This window comes from Cyprinodon variegatus, unplaced genomic scaffold (assembly GCF_000732505.1).
Source record: "Cyprinodon variegatus isolate N-32 unplaced genomic scaffold, C_variegatus-1.0 Scaffold528, whole genome shotgun sequence".
In the NCBI taxonomy this organism is placed as follows: domain Eukaryota; kingdom Metazoa; phylum Chordata; class Actinopteri; order Cyprinodontiformes; family Cyprinodontidae; genus Cyprinodon; species Cyprinodon variegatus.
The window spans coordinates 37,752-62,675 of NW_015150981.1; the positions used below are offsets into that span (position 1 = coordinate 37,752).

The following is a 24,924-nucleotide window of genomic DNA, read 5'->3' on the forward strand; positions in this document are numbered from 1 at the left end:
ACAGTATTACTTTTATTTTAAATTATCTTCAATGCCAAAAAAAAAGCAACAGAAATAGTGTATTCAATTTGTATACAAGCATTTTCACAAACAGTGCAATAAACAATTCATAATTCTCAGTGTGTGTGAGACTGTATGTGTGTGTTGGTGTTGCAAGTATGAGAAAATATACCTGATGTCCTGTGAATGGAAGAAGACGAAACCATCAACAGATGTTGGTTATAGTTTATTAATTCAAGATGGTTTAGTCGTGTAACTGTAGTTGAGTTGTTTTTATTGTGAATTTTAATTAGTTTGACAGACATCACTTTAACTAGTTTGACTTTACAACACAGCTTTTTATATGTGAGATGAAAAGAAAATCTGTCCTTTTCTGTTCAGCAAAGTAAAAAAAAAAATTTACAAAACACGACAATTTTCCAAACAGACTATTTGTACTTAGATGGATCTCTGCTATTGTTGATTGTATTCTAGTTTGAAAAACTTTAGGCTTTAGTTTGTTTCCTGGATAGTTTACCCCCACATGTTCAGGTGCACAATTAGTTTGTGTCGTTGTCATAAACATCTAAAAAAGAAAAAAGCAAACAAATTAACAGCATGAATAAACCTTTTAATCTTAGTGTACATAGTGGGTATGGAAAGTATTCAGACACATTTAAGTTTTGCACTCTGTTTCATTGCAGAGATTTCTGTCAGGTTGGATCACTGATCTCTATTTATTCACTGGATTGCTGATAGGCCGTTGGTAGAACACAGTGATGTGAAGTCACCAGCCGCCATATTGGTACTCCCTAGTTAGACCGGTCTGAATGTAAACAATATGTGCGCTACAGCATCAAACAAGCATCATAGCATCAGTAGATGACTGTAATTTAGGATTAAAAATAGGCACATCAAATTGCATATTTAGTATGGAGTCCATGAAGTCTATAAATCATATAATATAACATATTATACAAATACAACACAACAAAAATAGGGTCTTATTGGAGCACAGTAATACTATACTTAGATATTAAGAATATTACACACACTATCTGATGAACAAAAAGTGGTAAATTGGTGATGTAAATGTAATATAAATGTATTGATTACATTACATTACAGAAATTTTTATTGCGCAACTCTGTGAAAGTGGGGAGTACCAAGATGGCAGCACTGACTTCGTTTTTTTCGACCTATCAGCAATCCAGTGAATAAATAGAGATCAGTGGGTTGGATGGTGAACGATGGCGTACTTATTGTCAGTTCTCACAAGAGATGGAAACAACATAAACACAAATTTTTTTTGGGACCTCATGTTCATGAGCTGTAAGGTATAGACAGGTGTTTGCCTCTCCTAATCAAGTCCAATCAGTTTGATTAAACACAGCTAGACTCCAATGAAGGATCAAAAGAAATAGACGGCATGTGAGTTAAATATGAGGGTCACAGCAAAGGGTCTAAATACTTATGACCATGTGATATTTCACTTTTTCATTTTTAATAAATTGTCATATTTTTTCAGGAAGTATATGGTTCTAACTGTACATTTAGGAGGTATTAAATAAACTTTTTTGTTTAGCAAATGGCTGCAATGAAACCAAGAATACAAATATTAAAGAGGTTGGAAAACTCTGTTTCCTCTGTACATTTAAAAGCAAATCTGATGAATATTAGAATATATTTAGCTTACCATCATTGTAGTCCACATCATCATAAATGTCTCCTTCCCTAAAGATAAATAGTTATTTAGTAAAGTACAACATTGGCTGAAATCCTTGGATCATGTAACTAGATATATAATTATCTATGGTAGAATTAGGCAAAGTGAAATGAAAGAATGATCTTAACATATTGTCTGGATATATCTCTGTATACAAATCCATTATTTCAAATAATGATTGAAAAAAATTATGAAAATTAACCAAATAAAAATCCAATAATGCTGAATAGATGCTGAGTCTCAAACTGAGACAGATTTACTTACATCGGGAGAAGAAGAGATTTTGAGATATATCCATCTGCAAAAAGAGATACAAAACATTCACTTATACAGAACCATATTCATCCTAAGCACTACTGCAGAAATTATTCTTCTGCTTCTTTACTTCCTAATTTTACCCTCCCAGTAATTAAAAACATGAAACATTAATTCTTATTAATGTTAGTCTAAAAAATTTTATTTTTTTGTTATAAACATTCAGGTATCCATATATATTAACTCCATGAAAACACGTTACTTTAAGGTCAGATTGGAGTACTGTACCCGATACAGGGTAGGTGGGTTAAAATAAACGTCTTTTGATCTCTAGGATTTGCACTACACTGAGATATTTTTTTTTTGAGTGATGGAGGATGAAAGCTGTTTTTTTTACTGCAACTCCTTAAACCCACTGCGTCTTGTATGAAACGATAGAAATATCAGAAGACGTCAGCCAGGATATGGCGGTGGATCCCCTCAGGTCTGCTTCCTCCTTACATATAATTTCCAGAAGCTTTAAGGTTTCCAATGAATCTGTTCAACCCTCATTAAGATTAACTACAGTGTAAATGTCCCCCATGGGTCACATGTACAAGAGAAGATTATATAGAGCCGAATAACTCCTGTATTAGCATAGGATGAGAGCCCATTCAGAGAGGAAGAGGTCATAATTCAAAAAAGAAACAAAAAGAAAAGAAAGAAAAATGCAGATTACAGCTTTGATATGCAATCAGGTCTAAAACATTTGAAAAGAAAGTGTTTAGCCTCAATGATTAGATGAGACCTGCATGTCTCCTAACAATATTCCCTGTGAAATGGTAACCACAATAAGCCTGGGGGAATAAGTTCCCTGGTGCAATTCATGTTACATATATATTATCATGAACAAAAAGAACTCTGTAGAATCCAATTAAATGATGAGCAGACAGTGAAAGTTTTGGCCTAAATGACCTTAATTTTACAGGTCATTTAGTTACCAAGTGGTTTAAGGATAGCAAAGTCAGGGTTTGCACGAGTCATCAAAAAGCTGTGAGCTCAGGTCTGACCTATTTGACCAAAGACTCTGTTGCTGGGTAGACAAGACACAGAAAATCAGTTTAATTTCGCAATAAATCCAGCACTGTTATGGTTCCCTCCTTGTGGACTTATGTTTCTTTTAAAGTTTTTAGTTCCACTTTGATTTATGTTATTCTTTGTTTTCTTGATATTTTGTTTCTTTTCCATTTGGGTTATGTTTATTAAGTTTTTTTATTTTTTTAGTTACTCTCTGTTGCTCCCTTGTGCTTGTTTCCTTTCCCCTTAGCTCCCTTCTAGTTAGTTCTATTCACACCTGCTCCATGTCAGCTTTGTTCTGTTCCCCATACATATATACACCACCTCTACAGTTCCCTTATTGCTGATTTCTTGTTGATTTGTTGTTACTCAGCTCCCTGTGTGGGATTCTCCCTGGCATCTCCTGTTTTTTTGGTTTTCTATATTTATTGATTTTTGCCTCAGTTGCCTTTGTCTTTTCATCAAATCTGCAAACTCATCTCTTCCTCCTTATCTCTGCATTTGGGTCCTCAAAAACCTCCACACAACCCTGACAAGCACTTATTTTTTCTTTCTGTCAGCTACTGTTTATCAACTTTTCTCCTTCATCAAACCTAAAGGAAGATTACACAGGATAAAATTAAAATCCATGTACGGTTCTACCTGGGGACTATTTTTCATTCTATTTTTGACTCGTATTGCCCCCATTTAGTAATACAGGAATGCAAGTTTAAAGTGCTTAAATCTCATGTCTGTGAGGATAAAGCCTTTCATTTATCTAAGTCAACTAAGGAAGAAAGAAGGTATTTTGCTGATTGACAATTGATAAGTGCAGGCAATGTATCTCCTTCACCATGAGTACCTTTTAGAATACAACCTGGTAAAACATGAAAGAAGATCATAGTTTTTAATCTAATATGGAAAAATAGCTCTGCGTCATTCTGTTATGGAAATTCAATATAATCATTTAAGAAAAGAAACAGAACACCTTTTATTGCATCTATCTTTATAAACATTTAGGTCTTTTCTCATTTCTAGGTTATTAAGAGTCATAGTGGAAGGTTGCACACCTCTGCAAACTCAACTTTCTAGACTTTTATATCTTCAGGTCAGTGCTACACAGTGCTACTTATAAAAACCAGCCACAGAGACAGTGTGGTCATGTGAGTAAGCAGTATCTACCAGCAGGAGGCCGCTTAGTTATTTTGGTTTGCTCAGGGCTCACTCTTTGTCTTGAATGATCACCTAAATATTTAACTGCAATGAAAGACGAGATGGTCACTGACCCAGAATATTCTTCACATTGAATCTTTATGTTGTTCCACTTATGTTATAAATTGTAGCATACTTTCCTGATGTAAAAACAAACAAACTAATTGTTTACGTACATTTTCCAAAGCTGTTTCGACACAGAAACTTCTTGCTGTTTGTTTCTTCAATGACATCCACAATTTCTCCCTGAGTCACTTGGAGATCTTTTCCTCCCAGCTTCTTTATGACGCAGTTAGGATCCACCATCATGCTGTGGAGAACCCTGAGAGGTCCATCATACTGAAAGAAAACAGTACACTCAGTTTCTAGTGGATTTTATAATGCATCTAACTTCTTCTTTTCTTTCTTAGTTTCATAGTGAACAGATATACAGTAAGTCTACAATAAACCATAAGAAACTTCTCAATAGATTAAACTATGTAATTTTATCAACCTGCTGTGAAAGTTTTACCTTAAATTTCTTTCTTAGCTCTTTTTCCAATTTGGGGTTTATGCTGCAAAAAAAAAGATAATAAGTGAGTTAATCAAATTATTACTAAATATATTCATCCGCCAGACCTTTACTTCAACATCTGCAGTACAAATGCAAGTTTTCTCTTCCACTGAGCACAATGAACACCATCACTTAATGGGTGGAATAAGTAATGTGATACCTAATTTCTGGTGGAGGTGGAGGGAAATCTTCAGCGGGCAATGGTTGAACATCATCATAATCCTCTATAGGCAGAGAGAAAATGGAGTCAGTTATAGTTTAATAAGCATGAGCTTTATTTACTGCAGCAAAAAGGTGACAAACATGCAAGCATGTCAACCTTTACACATCAAACTGAATAGGTATTCAATATAAAACAACTGCATGTGATGATGAAAAAGGTATATTTAGCTGCCTTACGAGCTGTTATGCTTTGGACCAATAAACTATGAATAAGTTAAAATGTTCTGAGGCATGAAGTGGTTTTAAGTAGTTCAATGTAACCTTAGATTTACCTTAGAATTGCTGTTCAGAAATGCTTTAAAAGCTGTTTTTCTGAGGTATGTGTTTTTCACAGAAGTCATTGGCTTCACACCCAGTCCTTAATGTTGTAAATTAAACTGGTAAATGTCATCAGCTTTTACTGTAACACTGCACTGTTACACATTTTTAATAATACAGTATAAATGGAATTTTTGAGTTTTTTGGGGGGATTTGGAAAGAATGTTAGCAAACAAAATAAGTATGAATCTTTTTCTAGTAGTATTTATAACATCATTACCTGAAATAAAAAAAAATACATCACACATTTTTCCGATACAAGGATGAAAATTACATAATACACCAAATAGAATGAAAATAGAATTAAAGCTTAGATTAAATTATCCATCTAATGACGACCTGCCTGTCCTTGCAGGGATACTGGTGCTTTTTTGGGCAAGAGGTGGGATACATCCTGGATGCCATGTATTTTGACTTTAGTAAAAGTACCAGGACAGATCCAAAACATGCATTGAGAGAACCAAGGCCCAAGTATCCCCAAGTAGACTTAAATATATCAATATACAGTAACTAGTCACCAAAGCTAAACTGATATATTTGTGTTTGAAAGATGTAACTCACCATCATCTTGAAGAAAGCTGCAAATTTAATAAATAAACAAATTGTAGTTAAAGCAAGAAAAAGTTCATTATTAAAATTTAACATGTGAAAATTTATCGCATATGTCTTTAAATAAAAAAATTAATCGAAACTAATCCTCCATCCTTTTACCTGTCCCTGTTGTTGGACTCCATAATTGACATCATGGGAGGATCCGGGGGGGGCGGAGGTAAATCGAATGTCTCCATTTTTCGTAATGGTGACGTTTTATATTTTTTAACTGCCTCATAGTCGATATCCACACATGAGTTGCTTATATATCCATCTGGAGGAAGTAAAAAAATATTGTGGTTTGAGCACGAGAGTCATGACGCTATTAGTGCTGAAAGCACAGGAGGAGCTGGTTCTTCATTTTGTGAAATCTTTAAAATGTTTGAGTAGGTAAAATGTTTTAGCAATTGGCATTATTAAATAAAAGTAATCATACTGCATAATGGTACAACTCCAGTAACATTGATCAGTTACTACCAATCTCTGGATATTTCTTACACCTCTTTGGACTATATCCATGATCTGTCACGATGAAAAACCACAGACCTATTCAAGTTCACGACAAACAATTTTGTTCCTCAACCGAAGACAAAAGCCCAGTCTACACATGATCTAAGAAACATTTTTTTCTTTGAAAACAACCAAAACAATTGTTTTACGCAGAAAAGAAGTGTCCTCTTTCTGTGGATAGGGAACTTCATGCTACACCTCCAGCTTTGCTTTCAAATTCAACAGAAAATCTATAAACTAATCTTCACAAAGGCCTGAATACCAATCATCAAAAACCTTTCAAAAGGTTAAAAATCATAATTTGGAGCAATAAAGGTTGTAAATATTGAAAACATAGTGCTTACTTATATCATCAATAGTATTATATAGTTTTTTTTCAATCAGGAAAGTAATTTCAAGGCAAAATGTCTGTGTAACCTTTTAAAAACAGGAAGTGAGTACCATATATGAATGGATGATACATCCGATGGACTTTTGTATACAACACATGACATTTAACATGCATATTTCAAGTGGGGGTGTGGTTGCTTCCTGACAACAAGGAAAGAGGATTAAGTAAGTCCTTTTGATCCTAATATGGCTGCAAAAAAGTAGGAAGTAAACAAGTTAAGAGGATGCATCACTCCTCAATCATCAGAGTGCTGTGGTATAAAAAAAACCTTTATCGCTGCTGTTCCTCCCATTTACGGTAAGCCATATAAATGAGTGCATGATTTAGGCAGCAGTCGGATCATTGTTTAAATTTCCTTATCATCCAACATGTTATAGCGTTTGTTATGTTTTAGAGTCATAAAACATGCTGTCATGGGGTAAACTAAATGCTAACAGGCCTGAAGCCCCTGTCACACCTTGACGATTTAGCCAGCGTATGCCTGACGTACAAAAGATCTGGCAAAAAAAGCTGGCATACATTGGATACGTTTTGTATAAGAGATGAGAACACTGAAGCACGCTGGAACACGCTGACGATGACATATTGCAAGTACATTGAGGTATGCCAGTGTATGCTTATATGTGGGCCATATGTTACAGGTAAGTTATCTGATAGGTTGACATACATTAAGTGAAAGTTAATCATAAGTCATGGTGTCTAGCTTATCCAAAATCTATGAGTAAGGTATGCGTAACTTATCAAGAACTTATCTCCAATGCATATCAACACTATTTATCCAGACGACTGCTGAACGTGTTTTTAACTTACAGCTACTGTATAAGGCCGTATTTATAGCATTTAGTATAAAAGGGGGTTCACAGGAGGACTGTTCTCCAGACTTCATCCCCATTATAGGGTGAGCGAAACGTGAGTGTGATGGATCCTCCCTGCGTTCACACCCACAGCCACAACCAACTAGCACCCTAGCAGACATGAAGCTGAATCTGCTGCGACAGCAAACCCTCTTTCTTTCTTTTTCTTTTTATTTATTTATTTATTCTTTTTTTTGGCAGGCAGTAAACAACAGCTAGGATAATACCACAATCAAATATATCTTTTTATGCAGGCCGGATGTCTCCAGGTGCATTGCAGCCCCCCTCAGGACACTGGCTTGTGACATCTTTTGGGCATTACATTGCTGAGCGTTATGCATAAGTTAGGCTGTCATTGGACATAAGTTCTAGACTCATTTTGAATACTCTATGTATATACCCAAAATTGAAAAAATACACAGAAACTTCAATGCCTACAAGTGTTTTAGAAAGGTTCTGGTACGTCTGGCATATGCTGGCTAAAAATTCAAGGTGTGACAGGGGCTCAAGGAAATGACAAGCCCTGATTTTATTTATTTATTTATTTATTTTTTTTACGTGGTCCGATATTACTGCAGTGCAGGGAATCCCTCGGGTGAACACAACTAACTGATTACAAGGGAAAAGGACACTAGCACAACCACTGTACAATAGTGCTAATATAAAGTTGTTCAGAGATAAATACAGTTTCACACTTCTGCACATCAAAGTAAAAATGCTGGTGAGAACTGGAGCAGAAGTTACAGCATCAGTCTAAATGCTGCCACAATTTCATTGTTATTGTTGAAATACAAGCCGTCATGTTTAACTTTTATTGTGAATTTTTTTTTTAAAGATGACGGACAAGGTTCACAGAACAATACTTTTAATCCCTGTTATAGGGTGATGGTTTGTTAGGTAGCCAAGCTCCTGCTTTCAGAGAGCATTTATCTTAATTCCTTCCACCTCAGTGTTTAAATCAGCACACATAACCTCACTTGATTTTCTAAAAATCAAGACTTTACTATTTACTTTTTTTTTTTTTAGGGTTGGGGTAATTTTATGCATTGATTCCTAAACTTGCTATTCCAAACATAATATCACCACACTTCGTTAACATCCAGCTATGTCTTTAATAGCCTTATGCTAACTTTTGTTATTTCATAATTGTTCTACAATATTTTTAAAGAAAACTGTTACGTGTGTATAAAGCTTGAAAAAACAGACATGTTTTTTAAAAAAAAGGACATTTTAAAGAATTATATTAATGCCCACCGGAATTTGAAGAATAATTAAACTAGAATACTGTATCACTCAAGGCTTTTGCATTATGCAGTATGAAACAAGTTAACCACTGCTGCACTCACCAGTAACCACACTGAGGCAGTTTTTCTGCCACCCAGTCTGAAACCATCTAATTACTGTCTTTTATTTAATCGTAAAAGCTTAGAGACACAAAATATCTGAATTAAAATCTACTTTTTCTTTACTGAACAAATTAGAATGATTTCTCAAAACTGAACAAAAGAGGTAGAGAGGGACCTCTAGCAATCTGTCCTAATGGAACAATAAGGTTTTTGTACCCATGAAATAATCTTTTATATTTTATATTAATTGTAAAGCAGGAAACCCAAGGCAACAATTTTTATTTGTAGCAGCAAAAATAACAGAAAATAATGTAACTCACAGAGAAATATACTCAATTTGGTAGAAAGAAGCAAAGAAAAGAGTTGCATCACGACTGAGTCGCGTTTTTATCTTTGATTAAAGTGCAAACAGAGAAAGAGAGGCAAACTAAAGATGGTTTCACATGTTTGACTATTAAAGCAGCATATTTAAATATCTGCAAGCTTTCCCATTAAAATGAGTAATGGCCTTCTCTAATCAGCCTTGTAAAGTAAAAAGACTTGGCAAACCTGTAAATCTGCTTTTACTATGCACACACATATGCATAGTAAATATATATATATATATAAAATTATATTTGATAGCAGAATTGATAGAAGGGGGATGTGTGTACTTAAAGTATAGACTCACATTGTCCGGTCATTGAACGGGCCAACCACTTGCCCCTGGGGTTGTTCTCCACACGAAGAATCTCCACGCTTTCTCCTTGTCGAACACTGAGGTCAAGTTTTCCTTCAGCGGCCCAGTCCACCCGAACCTTAGCCGTATGAAGAACGTTCACCTCACCTTGTATCTAAGGGGGGAAAACCTTGTTTTAATAAACGGGATCAGCAGTGGTTCCTGTCCTGATGAACTAGTTTCATTCCTTTACCTGAAAGTTCTTCTTCAGCTCAGCCTGTTTCTTCTGACGTTCCAACAGCTCTTTCTTTTCTTGTTCCTGCTGTTTCTTTAGGTCCTTCTTGTTAGTTCTCTCAGGAGGCAAGGGGCTTGCCCCCACCTGGTCACTTAAAAAGGACAAAAAAATAAAAAAAATCATTCATTTTATTATCCTTCTCTCTAGGCTGCTTTTATATAATGTCGTTTTGTTTTTTAAATTCACCCTGATGATGTTTTTGAGTCCGCTCATTTTAAAATCATTTGTCTGGTACACGATTCAGCATCAACAGGTTAGAATGTAGATTTAGTAAAAACGTGAAAAACAGTTAACATAAAAATCATATTTAAGCATTACCTGAAAGCCTTGCTATTAATCAGAAGAGGTTATTAACTACAGTTAAAAATAGCTGAGTTCTGAGAAATAAATTAATAATAATTTGTTCAATGAGGTTCATGCAGCTGTAACCACTTTCTACTTTTGGCTATCAAAGAGTTTTAAAAACCAAGGTTCAAGTGTAGAAGCAGGAAGTTCATACTTACTCATCTATAAACTCGTAAACATCATCCTCATCCTCATCATCCTGCAATAAAAAGGGAGTTTATGTCAACTTTCAAAACTGCAAACAGTATTCGGTTGTTATATAAAATTATTGTTTAGCAAATGATTGCATGAAACTTAATCGCAATTGTTTTTTGTTTTGATGTTTGCCTTTTTTCAATCAATGTTTGCAGCAGCTTTAAAAATGTTCAGTCGTTTGTTAGGAGGCTAATCAGCCAGTGTTTTAGTGCTCTAGGCCAAAGACTTGTCCTTACTTTCCTGTTTGGTCTTTTATGTACTGGGCTCTGGATTGTTTCACACAATACCAGAGCAGAAGTTTAATGTCAGAAGTTTCGTGTTAAAGTTCTGGCTACCTTTGAATGAGAGCAACACTCGAAGTGCGGTGATACACTTAATTGGAGACCAACACATTTCAGCTGTGTCTGTGGCATTGTGACCCTGAAGAAGAGCACAGCCACAACATGTTGCTCTCCAATAAATTGTGTTCCTGCACTTTAATGGTTGATAAAGTTTTTTCCTCATTTACCCTCTTCATGCACTTTGGAATTTGGTAAAGTAGTACCAGCAATTTTGGACCTCTACGTTTGAGCGACACCAAGAAATTCTTACTTTCACATTACAATTTGGATGTTGCTACTAGTGTCCCAGCCAACCATGAGAAAACTACGAAACAGCTTTCAGTGCAAATACATGTCTGCTTTCTTTCTTTATAATGTGCAGAAAGAAGAAGAAAGGGAGTAAGATCCTCCATTCGCTCTGCCTGCAGCTCATGCTCGGTAGCAGGAGGAGAAAAGGTGCATTTCATCTGAAAGCAAACATTAAAGGAAAGCGTATATAAAGAATAGAATAAGCTTTGGGTGCAGACATAATATTTGAGAGTAAAGTTATGAAGTCTTGCTCTTTAAATAAAAATGTGTACCCTATATTTGTTCCATGCTAAGTTAAAATTTAGCTGCATGCATGCAATTTTCGGAGATGTTTGGACTGTCTGTTTAACTTGTTCCAAGTTTGTCAGATTTCTTGGCCAAGCAGGTTATTAAAGGGTTCTGCACCAAGTGTTGTGGTAGAGCAGCTAAAGGAAGAAGTTAGGTCCACCAGTGGACCATAGTCTGCAGCCCTTCTGCAGATCAGCTTGCTGAATGAGCTGCCCCAAGATGATTTCCTTTTAATGATTTGATTTAACTTAAGCCAGTAAATAAAGTTTATCTGCCAATGTATTGAGTATTATTATTCTTAAAATAAGATAATTAGATAATTTACACTTTTTTGTTGATTTTTTTTATTTTAAGAATAAATAATTTTATTCTATTGGCAAGCCATCTTACTAACCTGCCCAAACCAAAGGAAAATACACTTCTTTCAACAAATGATTGAAATATTTTGTTTTTTTGCAGTAAACAAACCAATATTCACTGCAGATTCTCTTTCTGTTTCTATTGGAGTGCTTTTAGCTTTCCTGACATTTTTTGTCTTCTACTGTATCTTCATTCATTTACCATTGTTTAAAACACACACTACTCACTGATACTTTTTACCATACAGGTATATAATTTGAAACATCACTGAAAACTAATTAGTTAGGTTAGTTAATCAGATTATAAATGATGGATGGCAGTGTGTACTTAAGAGAATTGGATGCTGAAATTAAATTAAAAGTGTCTATAAACCAAGTATAAGGTTAAACATGTGCAAGCTTGCGCAGCCATACTTTTACACTCGTTTGTTTTTGTTAGTCAAATTGTACAAGAACTATCTTGAATTAAATGTGTTAAAGGACTCAAAGGATAACACCAACAATCTGGATTTTATTTCAGAGGTGTAAAGACTTTTGAGAGCCACTGCAGCCGTTGTTTTACTTACCGCATCCTTACACTGGGAATTATTGTCACTGCAGGACTCTGCAAATTGTCAAAACAAAGTTAACTGTAACTGGTGTTGAAATATTCACAATATGCATATTATCAGAAGTTTTATCAGAACCCTACCGTTGTTATCAAAGCTTCCAATGTCATCATACGTCTCTTGTTCATCTTCAAAGTCTCTGAAAACAACAAAGAGATAAAAAAAAAACACATTTTAATCTGTTAAAATAAACAGACGAAATCAAAACTTTGACTAAATCAGTGGAGTTAAAAAGGGACACAAAGAAACTCAAGGGCTTAAAAAATACAGATTCATCTCAGAAAAAGTTTTCAAATAAATAGATTTGTTTCACTATTGTAGTTTATTTTTAGGATTTCATCTACTTGCTTTCAACATCAAAACACAAAGTAAATAAATCAAGCAGAAAGAATTCCTTTCTATTTTTTTTTTATCTTGCTAAAAATCATCAGACTTCAGTATTTTCTCATTTTATTTAAAAAAATTTAAAGAAAATTCCCCAATCTCCTTCTAAACATTATAAATTTAAATGTTTTATTGTACACATGTAAATAGTCTCCCAACCTTTTATGATTGCACTGTAGGACTAGAATTTAACTCCGGTTTCAATATTCCTGTGTTTCAGGATACATTAGGTGAGTCTAAAAATGTTGCCTCCTGTCATCGACAGCTGCATTTAGCTTAGGCACAGCCCCTGCTGGCCCAGCAATATAAAAGCAAACAGCGAGTCCACTTGTGCATTGTTGATAACTCAACACATATTAGTTCACCTCCCTTAGTGTAAAGTTAGTGAGCGAGCCCCTCCAACCTCCGAAACACATGAAACCCTGATGTAGCAGCGGCAGCACATGTCTGCTGTCAGAGAGCACAGCGATTCTCCCCTTTTGCCCAATTGAACATTAGTCACACATGCACAAAACTTCCACTGATCCCCCATGAACTCAAGAGCAGAATGTAAATATACTATTTAGCGTAATTGTTTTCTTTAAAACTGTTGGAAAAAAAATAGTATAGTGTTTTGCTGTGGTTTCATTAGGCCTAGTGGACACGCCCCCAGCATCTCAGGAGAGAAAACTGGCTTTTTTAAAATTAGTTTAGAGACTAGATTTTATATGCTTAGTTGTGTTTTCATTGATTCAAATTTGGATGGGTGATTAGTAAACCACATTTCTGTCATGTGACAAACTAAGAACGCACATTTATTTATACTTTACACAGTCTTTAAAATATACCTTTAAAAATAAACCAAATTGTGTTGTTCAATTTCCTGCCACCCTGTCAGTAGCAAACAACTCTTTCATTACTTATCTTCTAATCATGTTCACCTAACCTCATGTGACTAGAAGTATTAATCATGTTTTCTACTTAATTATGCTTTGAGGAATGGAGGCCCTTTTACAGTATGCTGCTTTTAATGTTATGAGTCTGGGATTTAGAGTTGTTTTTTTTTTACTTATAAACACTGCATAAACTTTCATGTATTATCTATGCTGTCCTTTTTAATGATTTATAGATCTGAAACTAAAAAACAAATGCTTTTCCAGAGACTGGAGCACTCACTCTGAGGCGACCTGTCGCAGGAGCCTGCCCGGTTTGCTGGATCGTTGTGGAGGTTTTGGGGGACTCATTACTGCTGGTACAGGCATTCTTATATCCACTGAGCCTGGTTAAAAGATTGGGAGAACCAGAGAGGGAAAATTGTGAAAAATAACATGAAATATTATCCTCTGAAAGACATAACATGAAACCATATCAATTAAATTACCGTAATGTAAAATAAAATGCCGGGCTAAAGGCCTGTTCTATTTGTATTTCTTTTAATTGATATAAGAGAAAACTGTCTTAACTTTTGTCTGCGTGTTTAAGCAAATAAGAGGCATTAAAACAGACTTACATCTCCTCTGGTCAGACGGGGTAGCTCCACGCCTAAACCTCTTAAAAGGCTCCAAATTGACATTTGGGGGTCGTTTTGGTTTTAAAGGCAAAGGCCCCTCAGGGGGCAAAGGCCTCCTGAGAGGGGTCACTTCTCCTGAGCTCTTTTGGCGAGGCTGATGTCGTAGAAGAAGAGGTGTGGTGGTGGGAGATGGACCGAGCACCGGAGATCTCGCTGGGGACAGTGCAGAGCCAGGAGGTCTTTGGTGCTTCAGCATCATGTTCTGCAGCATCTCTCCCGTCTGTTTGACCTTGTTGGTGTCTCCAGGCTGATTGGATGCTCTTACCACAGAGACAGGAGGAGGTCGAGAAGAAGAATTAAATACAGAGGGTGTCACTGGATCCTCCTTTGGATACTTTGAGAGACCTTGATAAGGCCGAGGAGGAATTCCCAAGGCTATTTTTTGGGCTAGCTCGTTCTCTTTAACAGGCTGGACCACTTTCCCAAATCCTGGCCTTGGAGATTTCGGAGACCCGCTGTCTCTGCTGCTGGTGTCAGAGGTCCTGTTCTGGCTGTTAAACCTGGCCCTCAGAGCCTTCACATCAACACACTCCTCCTGCAGACAAAACAGGAGGACAGCTTCAGTTGCTGCTGTTCTGTTTCTGAAGCAGGAAGTCAGCAATGCACTGCAGGCATAAACCTTATGAAACAAACAGCACTCTACAAACTCCTACGCTAACTTTTCAAAGTGAGAAGGCACAGTGCAGCATCTCTGTTTCCTGATTTCATTTTCACAGAGTTTATAAATCTCTTTGCTCTACCAAAAAAAGCCTCCCTGAATACTCTGAATAACAATGTACCAGAAGAAGCAATAAATCCCCTCAATCGGATACTTCAAAGAAAAACGTAAAAATTCAAGTTGATTATAATAATGCTTGCTCTGCATTAAAATCTATTTGTGTTTCCTAATTTCTATAATTTTTTTTTAGTTTCAGGTTCAAAGAGGTCAACTAAACCCTGGACACCCCATCAGTCTACATTAGGACCAACAATTATTCTAACTTTAATTCTTGTTTAATAAATCTGTTCAAAACCATGTGAGAAAATCAGAATAGCTTTATTTTTCAATCCAGTATGGCAAAAAAAGAGTTTCTGTACAGCCCATCCAAGAAACGACAAAACACAGGACGTGTTGTCAAACGCACTGCCCCTAAATTAGTTAAGAAAAAAATGGAGAAAGGATCACTATGGGTAAGATGAAGGCAAAAGAAAAATCACATTTCAAGCTTAGCAGGATACAGTCTGAGATTGTAAAAAACCTCAGCAAAAAAAAAAAAAGCAACACAGATAGAAAACAACATCTTGCGGGAGAATGGTGAAGGTGGTATGGGGGGTAGCATATGTTTATATCAATGAGCATGTGTGTGTGTGTGTGTGTGTGTGTATGTGTGTGTGTGTGTGCATGTAAGTGTGTGCAACATATGTGCATAAAGAACTGTCCCAGAGGCCATTTTCCTTGATATTACAATGTAATATTCATCAGCTGACTGCACACAGAACAGGTTCACAGATGTCTTCAGGGAAGGGAGGGAGCAGAGAGTCATGTTTACATGATATCCAGAATAAGTTGAAGCTACCCTGCCATCAAGGCAGTGCAGGGGAGACAGATTCAAATAGAAACAGTTGTTTTGCATCAGACTGACTGCAAATCCAGTTTGTAGTTCTGCTATCAGGTTGATATAGAATAAGGTGTATAACTTTTTGCAATTAGGCCACATTTGTTAATCTTAGACATGATTAACATATTTGATTCATTAGAGTTTTGGCAAATGAAACACTATTCACTGCCACTTAGTCTGGGAAACATGTGCAAAAAGCATTACAATCAATCCATCCTCTAATACAACAGAAAGCAAAACAAATATTTATAAAGAGTTAATTCAACCCAAAATATATTACCTAAAACTAACTTTCTTATTAAAATTCCAAGGACTTTCTCATCTTCTTCTAGCCCTTTTCAAAACAATTCAGAGCTCAGTTAGAGATATTGTTGTTTAAAACAACTAAAACTGTTTCAAGAAGCCTGGATCTTTTGATCACACTACTTGAGAGAGTAGTTGAAGCTTTCTCTCTCTGGTTCGTTTTCCTGAAAAGAGATAACTCGGAACAAACTTTTTAAATAACATTTCATAACATATATGTATGAAATAACCATGAGATATAACAACAGATTTTTATAGAGATTGTAATCTGACTCAGATCAGAGGAGTTACTTAGGGTTGCAGAAGGCAGCATCTTACCAACCGGGCTCACTTCTCGGGAAGTGGCCCTGACATACAGGTAGAGAAGCATTTTATGCTTCAGTATGCCACATCATTACATCATACGTGTTTGCATATGAGGAGACATCCATCGCTTCAGCCTTATGAAAATTACACTTTGTTCTTAGCTGAAGGACACCGCTCTCATTCCATTACCAAATCTTTACAACGTACAGAATGAAGATTATAAATGTATATAGCCGTACCGAGGAACTGGCCTATTTAGATTAACTACTGGGGGGAAAACATCAGTTCTGACAAGCAATAGGCAGCGAATATTAAACTGTAATAACCTCACACATCATAAATGATAATTTTCCTAATTATGCTAACACATGTCAATCTGTTTTTCAAGAACAATGAAAGGAAACAGACTTTTCAGTCCTACCATCAAATATGTTAACATGCTAGGTTTGTTCAGTTTTGTTTAATTCTACCTAGGACCCTGCATTTGTTCATGCAAGGCTAAGACTGAGATTTCAGCAACAATCCATTTAGGTTGGTCTGGTGTTCAAACAAAATAAGGAAAAAACTTGAAAACACCAGATTACCAATGTTAGATATAGTGGAACATCTGTGGGATGCTGAATGTCCTACATCAAAAAACTGAATAATAACAAGATGTTTGGCTCAGTTTGTTTGTCTGTAACATCAGTGTGTAATATTATGGAGATCAGCGGATATTCTGTTGTTTATTAAATGGATGTACACTATAAAAAACATTTATAAAAAAAGTACAAATTGTCTTTAATTAAATGAATTTGTCCTTAATTTGAGTAGGTAAATAAGATGATCTGCCAATGGAATAAGATTGTTTACTCTTAAAATAAGATAATTAGATACAATGCTCTTAAAATAAGACACAGCAATTATTTTTTACTTATTTTAAGGGTAAATTGTCCTGTTCTGCTGGCAAAAAGCCTCACTTACCTCCTAAATTCAAAAAAATACTTATTTATATTTAAGTTTTTTGCAGTGTAAATACGAAAGCCAAGAGCGGTCATGTCCCTCTGATACCTTTTCACGGTGGTTTTCTCCTGAAAACAAGTTAATATTCTCATAATCTAAAGAAAACGAAGGCGGTTGTCTTGGAATAACGAGATGATTGGTGTGTTTTAAAACATATTACATCCTTCAATACCAACGCAGCAGAAAATGATTTATAAGTGTAAATCATGGCAACCTATTTGTAATTCTGTAATAATCCCATGTTTAACTTTTAGGTAACGAGACAAGACGAAACGTTGTTGGTTTGATGACTTCCACTTTTGATTCCTAAGCAATTAGACCTCTGTCTCCATCGCCTTAGCACAGGGTTCTTTCTTAACAGCTCTGGTGTTGCATTAATACCCAAAATGATCCAGATTAAAGATTTTCATTTAAAAAACAGTCAGATTTGTTTCTACTGTATTTCATGCAATCCAATCATCCACCACGACCTGACAAGAAGTGAAAAGAAAAAGGAAACTAAAAACCTGATTATTTGAGCACACACTGTACCGTGATTGCACAACTATGGGCATTGCAGGAGTGGATGAACGGGGAATCCAGGGCTTTTTGCCACCCTCAATTATTACTCATAATCATCTCATTATCTCGAGAAATCAGCAACATTTTTCTTGTGATAAAGAGGTAATTATCTTGTTATCTCGAGAAAACAATTAATGGTTTAACGGTGAAAACGAGATAGTTATCTCATTATCTCAAGAAGGCAAAGAAAAAAAAAATCGAGTATGACCGCTCTCGGCTTCGGTATGTAAGATATATTAACATTTTGTGCAACAATTACATTTTATTTCACTCCACTCAATGCAGACAGCCTAAATCTTACAGTGTTCTTGATGATATAAAGCAAATGAAATTTAAGATCAATTCCAAAAAAGTTAAAAAACAATCCACTGGACCTTGTTTCCATGTTTGAATATGTTTCACATCCCATCCTGGAAGCTTTTTCAATTCAAAATGCCAGAAATAGTGTTGAGTTTAAGGCTTTATAGAGTGGACCAAAGCAAAGCCTTGTTTAGGCATAGAAACATGCAAATTGAACCTGACAAGTGGGCCCACCCCTTTGGGATAGGGGCTGTTTTGTTTCTATTTTAGCCTGTAATACCCGAAAGCTTTCTATGTCTCTGAAAGGGGGATCATTACAGGGAATTGTTGGCCTGGCTGAAGAGCCAAGGTGCTCTGGTCCCCTGTAATGGGTTGGGGGTTGTGATGATAGCGGGAAGAAATCAACTCAATTGCTGAATCACTCAATTAAAGCTGAAATCTGAGTCCATCCCCTCTGTTTAAGGATGTTTTTTCTTTCTTAACATTAATGGCTTCTTTCACACCCCTCCCAAACCGCCTATCCTCTCTGTCCAAAATGTCAACCTTCTCAAAAGAATGTCCTCTGTCAATAAGGTGTAGATGTACCGCAGAGTCTTGTCCAGAGGAGGCCGCTCTGCTGTTGGGCCATGCATCCGTGGAGAGGTTTTTTGGTTTCTCGAATATAAAGAGGAATGCTCTGAAGCTTTATATTGTCTTTTAATATCTTTATATTTGGATGTTTCTAAGCCAAAACAATGCTTTGCTTTGGTCCACTCTATAAAGCCTTTAACTCACTATTTTTGCCTTTTTGAATTGAAAAAGCTTCCTGGATGGGAAGCGAAACGTCTTCGAACTTGGAAAAAAAGTCCAGTGGATTGTTTATTTTTTTGGAATTACTATGACCTGGATGACTGATAATCTTCAGCTGCATATATGCTCAATGTATTTCAAGGGATTTTACACATTCCTTGTTCTTATTTGTGTTTTCTTGCCCTCTCATTTTCAAAGATGGCTGTGCAAAATGGAATATATAATTTTCGTTTTAAAAATTGTGGTGCAATAGAAAAATCTTCAGTTAGATTTATCTTATAGGAATTGTTGAGGGTGGCAAAGCTGCAATGCCATAAGATGGTTTGAAACACACACTAAATAAAGGTCCATCTATTCACTTACCTTCTGGCACCTCGTTCAGGTCCATCACATAGACACACAGAGGACAAACAATCATGTCAACGCCCATAGATTGACGGCATTGGAAATTAACCTAAGATGTTTTGGTATTGTGGGAGGATGTCAAAGTACCTAGTAAGAGCCCACAAATACACAGGGAATACAAGCCTACATACATAGATAATGTTTACATACATAAACAGTGCTCTGTTAGTCAAGCAAATGCCAAATTTCCACTGGGCATATACAACCGATTGACATGGGAGTTCAGACGTGTATTTAAGAAGGAAGATGATGCCTAAGGTAAAAAAAATAAATAAATAAACCTCATGATTCTTGATGAAACAAGATTTTCTGGCATCTAAGATAGAAAAAAAATCCTCTAATGGTGCTTCCTTTCCTCTCACACAATGCATCATCTAGAAACTTGCTTCAGACTCATCTGTAGACCAGTGAAGATGTTTGATTTGAATGCAGACTAAGTGCTAATTGGTGAAAAAAAGGAGAATAAAGTCAAAATTTGTTTTGGCTTTAGCTTGATACTTAGGAGAAGACCACCTCACCAACATTGTGTTGACTCACACAAAAAAAAATATATATGACTTGATTGCAGCTGCATCTTTTGTCATAATAAGTTTAACCCGTGGCATCCAATGCTGTTTTGTTAAGTATGGAGAATTTCCCTGTGTAAATGGATTATTATTTACCGCCCGTAGCCTGCAGATGAGAAAGAGGTCACACTTTAAACCAGTATCTTTCACTAACATACAAAACCCCTGGAGGATGAAAAATTCATTCCATTGCTTTTGCTGCAACTCATCGACTGAAAAGACACAATGGCTCCTGAAATCATAAACAGTGCTGATGAAAACAGATCAGGTTTTGTAAATACTAAATAGTGCAGTAGTGCCACTGTTTAAAGTGTAAAACTAGACTTTCCCACAGGGTTTCTTCTGTATTTGCCAAACTTATGCTTCCAGTAGTCTATGCACAGCATCAGGTGATGTAAGAATAAGGTGGAAAGCTGTAAAAGGTTTATTGACAGTTTGGTAAATAACATTTGAAAAAGGCCTTCCAAAACAAGAGCAGTGCAGTCTGGTCGTTAAATGCTGTATCCATTGAGGTAAATAGTTGCATTCTTATGTGGCAGAACCTGCATTCTCCAGAATGAATTAAAAATCTCAAACTCGCAGTTCCAAAAACCTTACTGAGGGTACTTATCCCTTTCTCTGCTTAAGACCACTGCAGGTGCATGTCCGTTTTAGTCATAAGAGGGAACATTAAGCAGAAAGCATGTGAATATAATTCTCAGCACAGATATTTTTCAATTAGTGTTATTTCATGTGAACTTTAAAGCTTGAAACACCACGCTCTTTGATATGCTCAACCCTACATAGTACAGCCCTTTTAAGAATTATATGACGAAGAACTCATCTAATACTCAGAGGAACCACAGAACTTTTATGAAAGCAAAAGAAAACACTTCACTGGCAGAATATATTTCTGTAGCAAACTATTTCTGCACATCCCATCTTATTGGGGGAGGGGAAATAAAGCATGCATAGATTTAAATGCTCCATTTTAAATTCAGTATTTATATCTGAGTTACAAAGCAATTTTATATAATGGATAAAAATTGCTTTAAAATATATTTATTCTATTTTATTCTAAAATTTTTTTCATTCACATGTCCTGTTCTGGTTATTACTAGAACAAGTTGTAAAATAAAATTAAATAAATAATTTACTATTATAGCAGCATAATTGTAACTTTTTTTTTTTTTTTTTTTTTTTTTTTTTTTGATATACACTTTAATTTCAGCACATTTATTTAAGGGCTGCATGGTGGAGAAGTGGCTTAGCACTATTGCCTGCCAGCAAGAAGAGCCTGGGTTCATGCAACCTCTTTCTGCATGGAGTTTGCATGATCTCAGTGTGTCTGTTCACCTGTTTAGATGAAGACATTTTCTATTGGAGGGGAAAGTGTTTGAACGACCGCAGTTAAATAAAACTGGTTTAGGAGGTCAACACAGCACTCAGCTGGATTGTATCTATTATTAAAGCCAAACTGAAAGGGTCTTGCTTTGACACAGGTTGTGAGTTTCATCGTTGACTTACTGATTTAAAATGACTATTTGGACAGTTGGACAAAACAAACCAATCAGCTGGGATCAAGATTAACCTGAGGCAGAGACAAAGAAATGTTTCAGTTTTTTTGAAGTTTTTTTTTTTACATCTGACCAATAGAATCCACTCCCCTCTCAGATAAATGAACGGGCAGAATTTTTAAACTCAACACTCACAATCTCAAAACATGACTTTTAGGTTAATTGGTCTCTCAGATGTTGTCCATAGCAATGAGTCTATGTGTTTTTGTGTTGAGATGTGATGAATCTGGACAGGTTGCCAGACGGATAAAGAGCTGGACCTTTAGATAGTGTGTTTATGTGTGAGTCAAACAAAATAACACATTTCATGATAAATGCACCTGCATACAATTAGTTTTAAATGTAAATTGAGCGTTTTCTATACAGCATTATTTACTTTTTAGAATGAAGATACAAAACCGTTTGTAAAAATATATAATGTAGGGAATATATTTTTGTAGCCAGCCTAAATAAGGGGGAAACACATGAGAATAAAATGATAATACCAAAGAAAGTAATAAATAGGACATTTAACGCTGAGTTTCAAAATCTGCAAAGCCACAAGAAACCAACCAAATTTAACATGATCAACCCAATCAAAAAATGTAGAGCAACTTAAGTTGGTGTGATCAAGGCTGAATGAGCAACAAGGTTTATCCTGCCCTCACGTACGGGGAGCATGACGATAAAGGAAGGTTAAAAATCTGTTGAAGAGCTGCTGCAAGGAGTCTTTTGGGGTCACCAAGGCTCTATAGCAGCCATGCAAATGGGAAATTTTTTTTTATTAATCTTGTGGCATTTGTGACAGAAAAACATGACTGGGTCTTATAGGTAGATAATGATTCAAGAACTTATTTAAAGTTCTTGGATCATTATTTAAATGAATTATTCTGTCCTAAATAATCTATAAAAACTTGTGTGTAGCATCCTGAATGGAGGAAACATAATAGAGGTTCATCAAGTTTTGCCCAGTTTGTGATTTATCTTTATCTTTATGGCTGTCTATGTTTAGGTTTCCTGTTTGAGTGCCCCATCAACAGAAAGTATAGTTTTACTTTCATTTTATCCAATTGTTCTTTGGTTGTTTGTCATCATTACTTAAAAATAAAAATACAATTAATTCAGATTCTGTGTTGTCATTTTCAGCTTGACAGGGAGGCTTAGGCAGAAATCCTCTGCTTGTTTTTTTTTTTTAAACCTAAATAAGTGATTAAAAAAAAATAATCTTATTTATCTACATTTTGAATGACATTTTAATTAGCTTTAAAGTAAAAAAGAATCAATTATGTTTAAAAAAAGGCAAAAGAATTAAACAAAAACTATCAATATTTTGTCCAATGTCAAACAGAGGATGAAGAACAGGAAGTACTTGCAACCGCACACCTCTGCCTCAGCCAGCATCCTGCGCTGGTTACCATGGAAGCACAACCCTGCACCAATAAACTGCAACCTCTGCTCGCTGCTTACTCTATGCAATGCTGTTCTTTATTACAGGGAACAAAGGAAGCATGAAAAAAATGTCTCTCCACCACAAAACAAGCATGCACCAAAACTCATAGGTTCCACTTTCAGTCAGACAGAGGGCGCATGCAGCAAAGGAGGCGCGTGTGTCGTTATGTGTGCATTTCAGTACATGAGCTCAGACAACTGCCTTGCCACAGACTGTAGCTGTGCAGGTGTGAGAGACAGGGCGCAGGAATTAGAGCAACTTAACAGAGCAACAGAAAATGGTGACATAAATGGAATATGACTCAATTGTGGTCGAGACACACATCATGCTGGGTGAATTGAACATGTTTGATGTGTTAAAATTAGGCTTTTCTACTGTGATGTTCATTCCTCATAAATTTAAATTAGTAACGAAAATAAATTAGGCCTTTTAAATACTTCAAATAATCTTTGAATGGCACCATTTTGCAACAAAAGCGGATTAAAATAAAGTTTGTCATGAAAACCTATCAAAGTCAAGCTGTAGCTTGTTTCATAAAGTTCTATTGTGAAATAAATTTAAATAGGTAATCATTTAGGTTTAATAAAAGCTAAAAGTCAAAACATATCACCATTTTGTAAATACAGAAAAAGAAGGAAAGTTAGCTAGAAAAACAGATTACAGAGGGTGAAGTAAAGCGACGCTGTCAATAATTGACTGATGATAACGCTGCAATAAAGGCGTCCTTTCATCAGCTGCAGCAGGGACAGTTTTCCTTTTTAAACCTCCAACTTCCCTTTTTTATTTTGGAAAAAAATATACAACTTTTTTCTGAGCTTTTTCTAGATTAGTCTGTGGACGGAACCTGAATTTAAACAACAGAAACATCCTCATCATTAAACTATAAATAGACCTCAGCGGTGTGTAGGAGATGACCAGAGTCAAACATCCACCCTGAAAAGAAGTTTAAACAGTCCAACTGGGGGTCTTTTTTTTGTTATATCCTTAAGGTATGTTACTGTAGAATAGACTTTTTCTTACCATTTTGTCTTTAGAGATGACTTATCAATGAATAGAATGTTCCATGTCCAGCTATTATTCCTTAGTAGCCCGTCTTGCTGCTCAAACAGCCATATTACCTGTGACTAAACTTACAGAAAAGGAGGAAATGATCTGCAAGTCAGCGTGGGCAGCAGGGTGTTTGCAAACGACACTATATGATGTCAGGCGGGGGGTTTCTTTCCTCCCCTGTTTGTTTCTGCGTGCTTGATAAAACGTAGAGTTACTTAAAATGCCAAAAAAAAAGCACAGTTTTAGTGAATCACATAATAAAGGCAAACTGACCATTTATTGTTTCTGTATTTATGGAGATCCAGAAGGTTAACAGTAGGAGAGAATGTAAAATTAAACATAGGGCAAATGAATGGGATCTAGGTACAGCCAAAAATGATCTCTGGCAAAAACTCCTTAAAAACAAATAATGCATTTGCTAAGCTATTATTTACAAAAAATAATGTCACTCAGTTTATCAAGCTTAAATGATATTTAAGAATATTGTAATCAGTAATACAAATGGATGTACAATAACTGATCAGTAGATATTGCAGATTGTTCATTTTCACGAGTTCTATCATAAATGTAAGTCTATAAAACAATATTTCTTTAAGGGCCACTGAGAAATTTTTCAGATGGTTGATGTTAAGAAAAGTGAAGTATTGATTTATGAAGATTCTTTAAGGGGAGCAGAAAAAACACCAAATAGTACAATTCTTTGATGTGTTGAGTCTTCATCTCCATTTTTGATCAAAAAATATATATGAGTCGATTT

General features: G+C 35.7%; 1 protein-coding gene across 1 annotated transcript; it reads right to left on the reverse strand.

The window, feature by feature from the left end:
* On the reverse strand, window positions 1-24,276 carry LOC107095191 (FYN-binding protein-like). The gene is made up of 16 exons (XM_015391182.1): window positions 24,138-24,276; window positions 14,243-14,837; window positions 13,909-14,011; window positions 12,453-12,508; window positions 12,328-12,365; window positions 10,449-10,489; window positions 9,904-10,036; window positions 9,663-9,825; window positions 6,012-6,165; window positions 5,862-5,878; window positions 4,921-4,984; window positions 4,719-4,761; window positions 4,384-4,546; window positions 1,970-2,003; window positions 1,676-1,713; window positions 1-565 (listed from the first exon to the last, which is right to left on the reverse strand). The coding sequence occupies exons 1-16, from the start codon at window positions 24,138-24,140 to the stop codon at window positions 540-542; spliced, it is 1,671 nt and encodes a 556-aa protein (XP_015246668.1). The 5' UTR covers window positions 24,141-24,276; the 3' UTR covers window positions 1-539.
* Window positions 24,277-24,924: the final 648 nt, after the last annotated feature.

Bases quoted from the DNA above. Each gene is read 5' to 3' on its own strand.
- LOC107095191 (XM_015391182.1), bottom strand. The intron at 14,012-14,242 runs GTAAGTCTGTTT...TCTTTTAACCAG, and splicing joins CCCGTCTGACCAGAGGAGAT to GCTCAGTGGATATAAGAATG. The intron at 1,714-1,969 runs GTAAGTAAATCT...ATTTATCTTTAG, and splicing joins AAATCTCTTCTTCTCCCGAT to GGAAGGAGACATTTATGATG.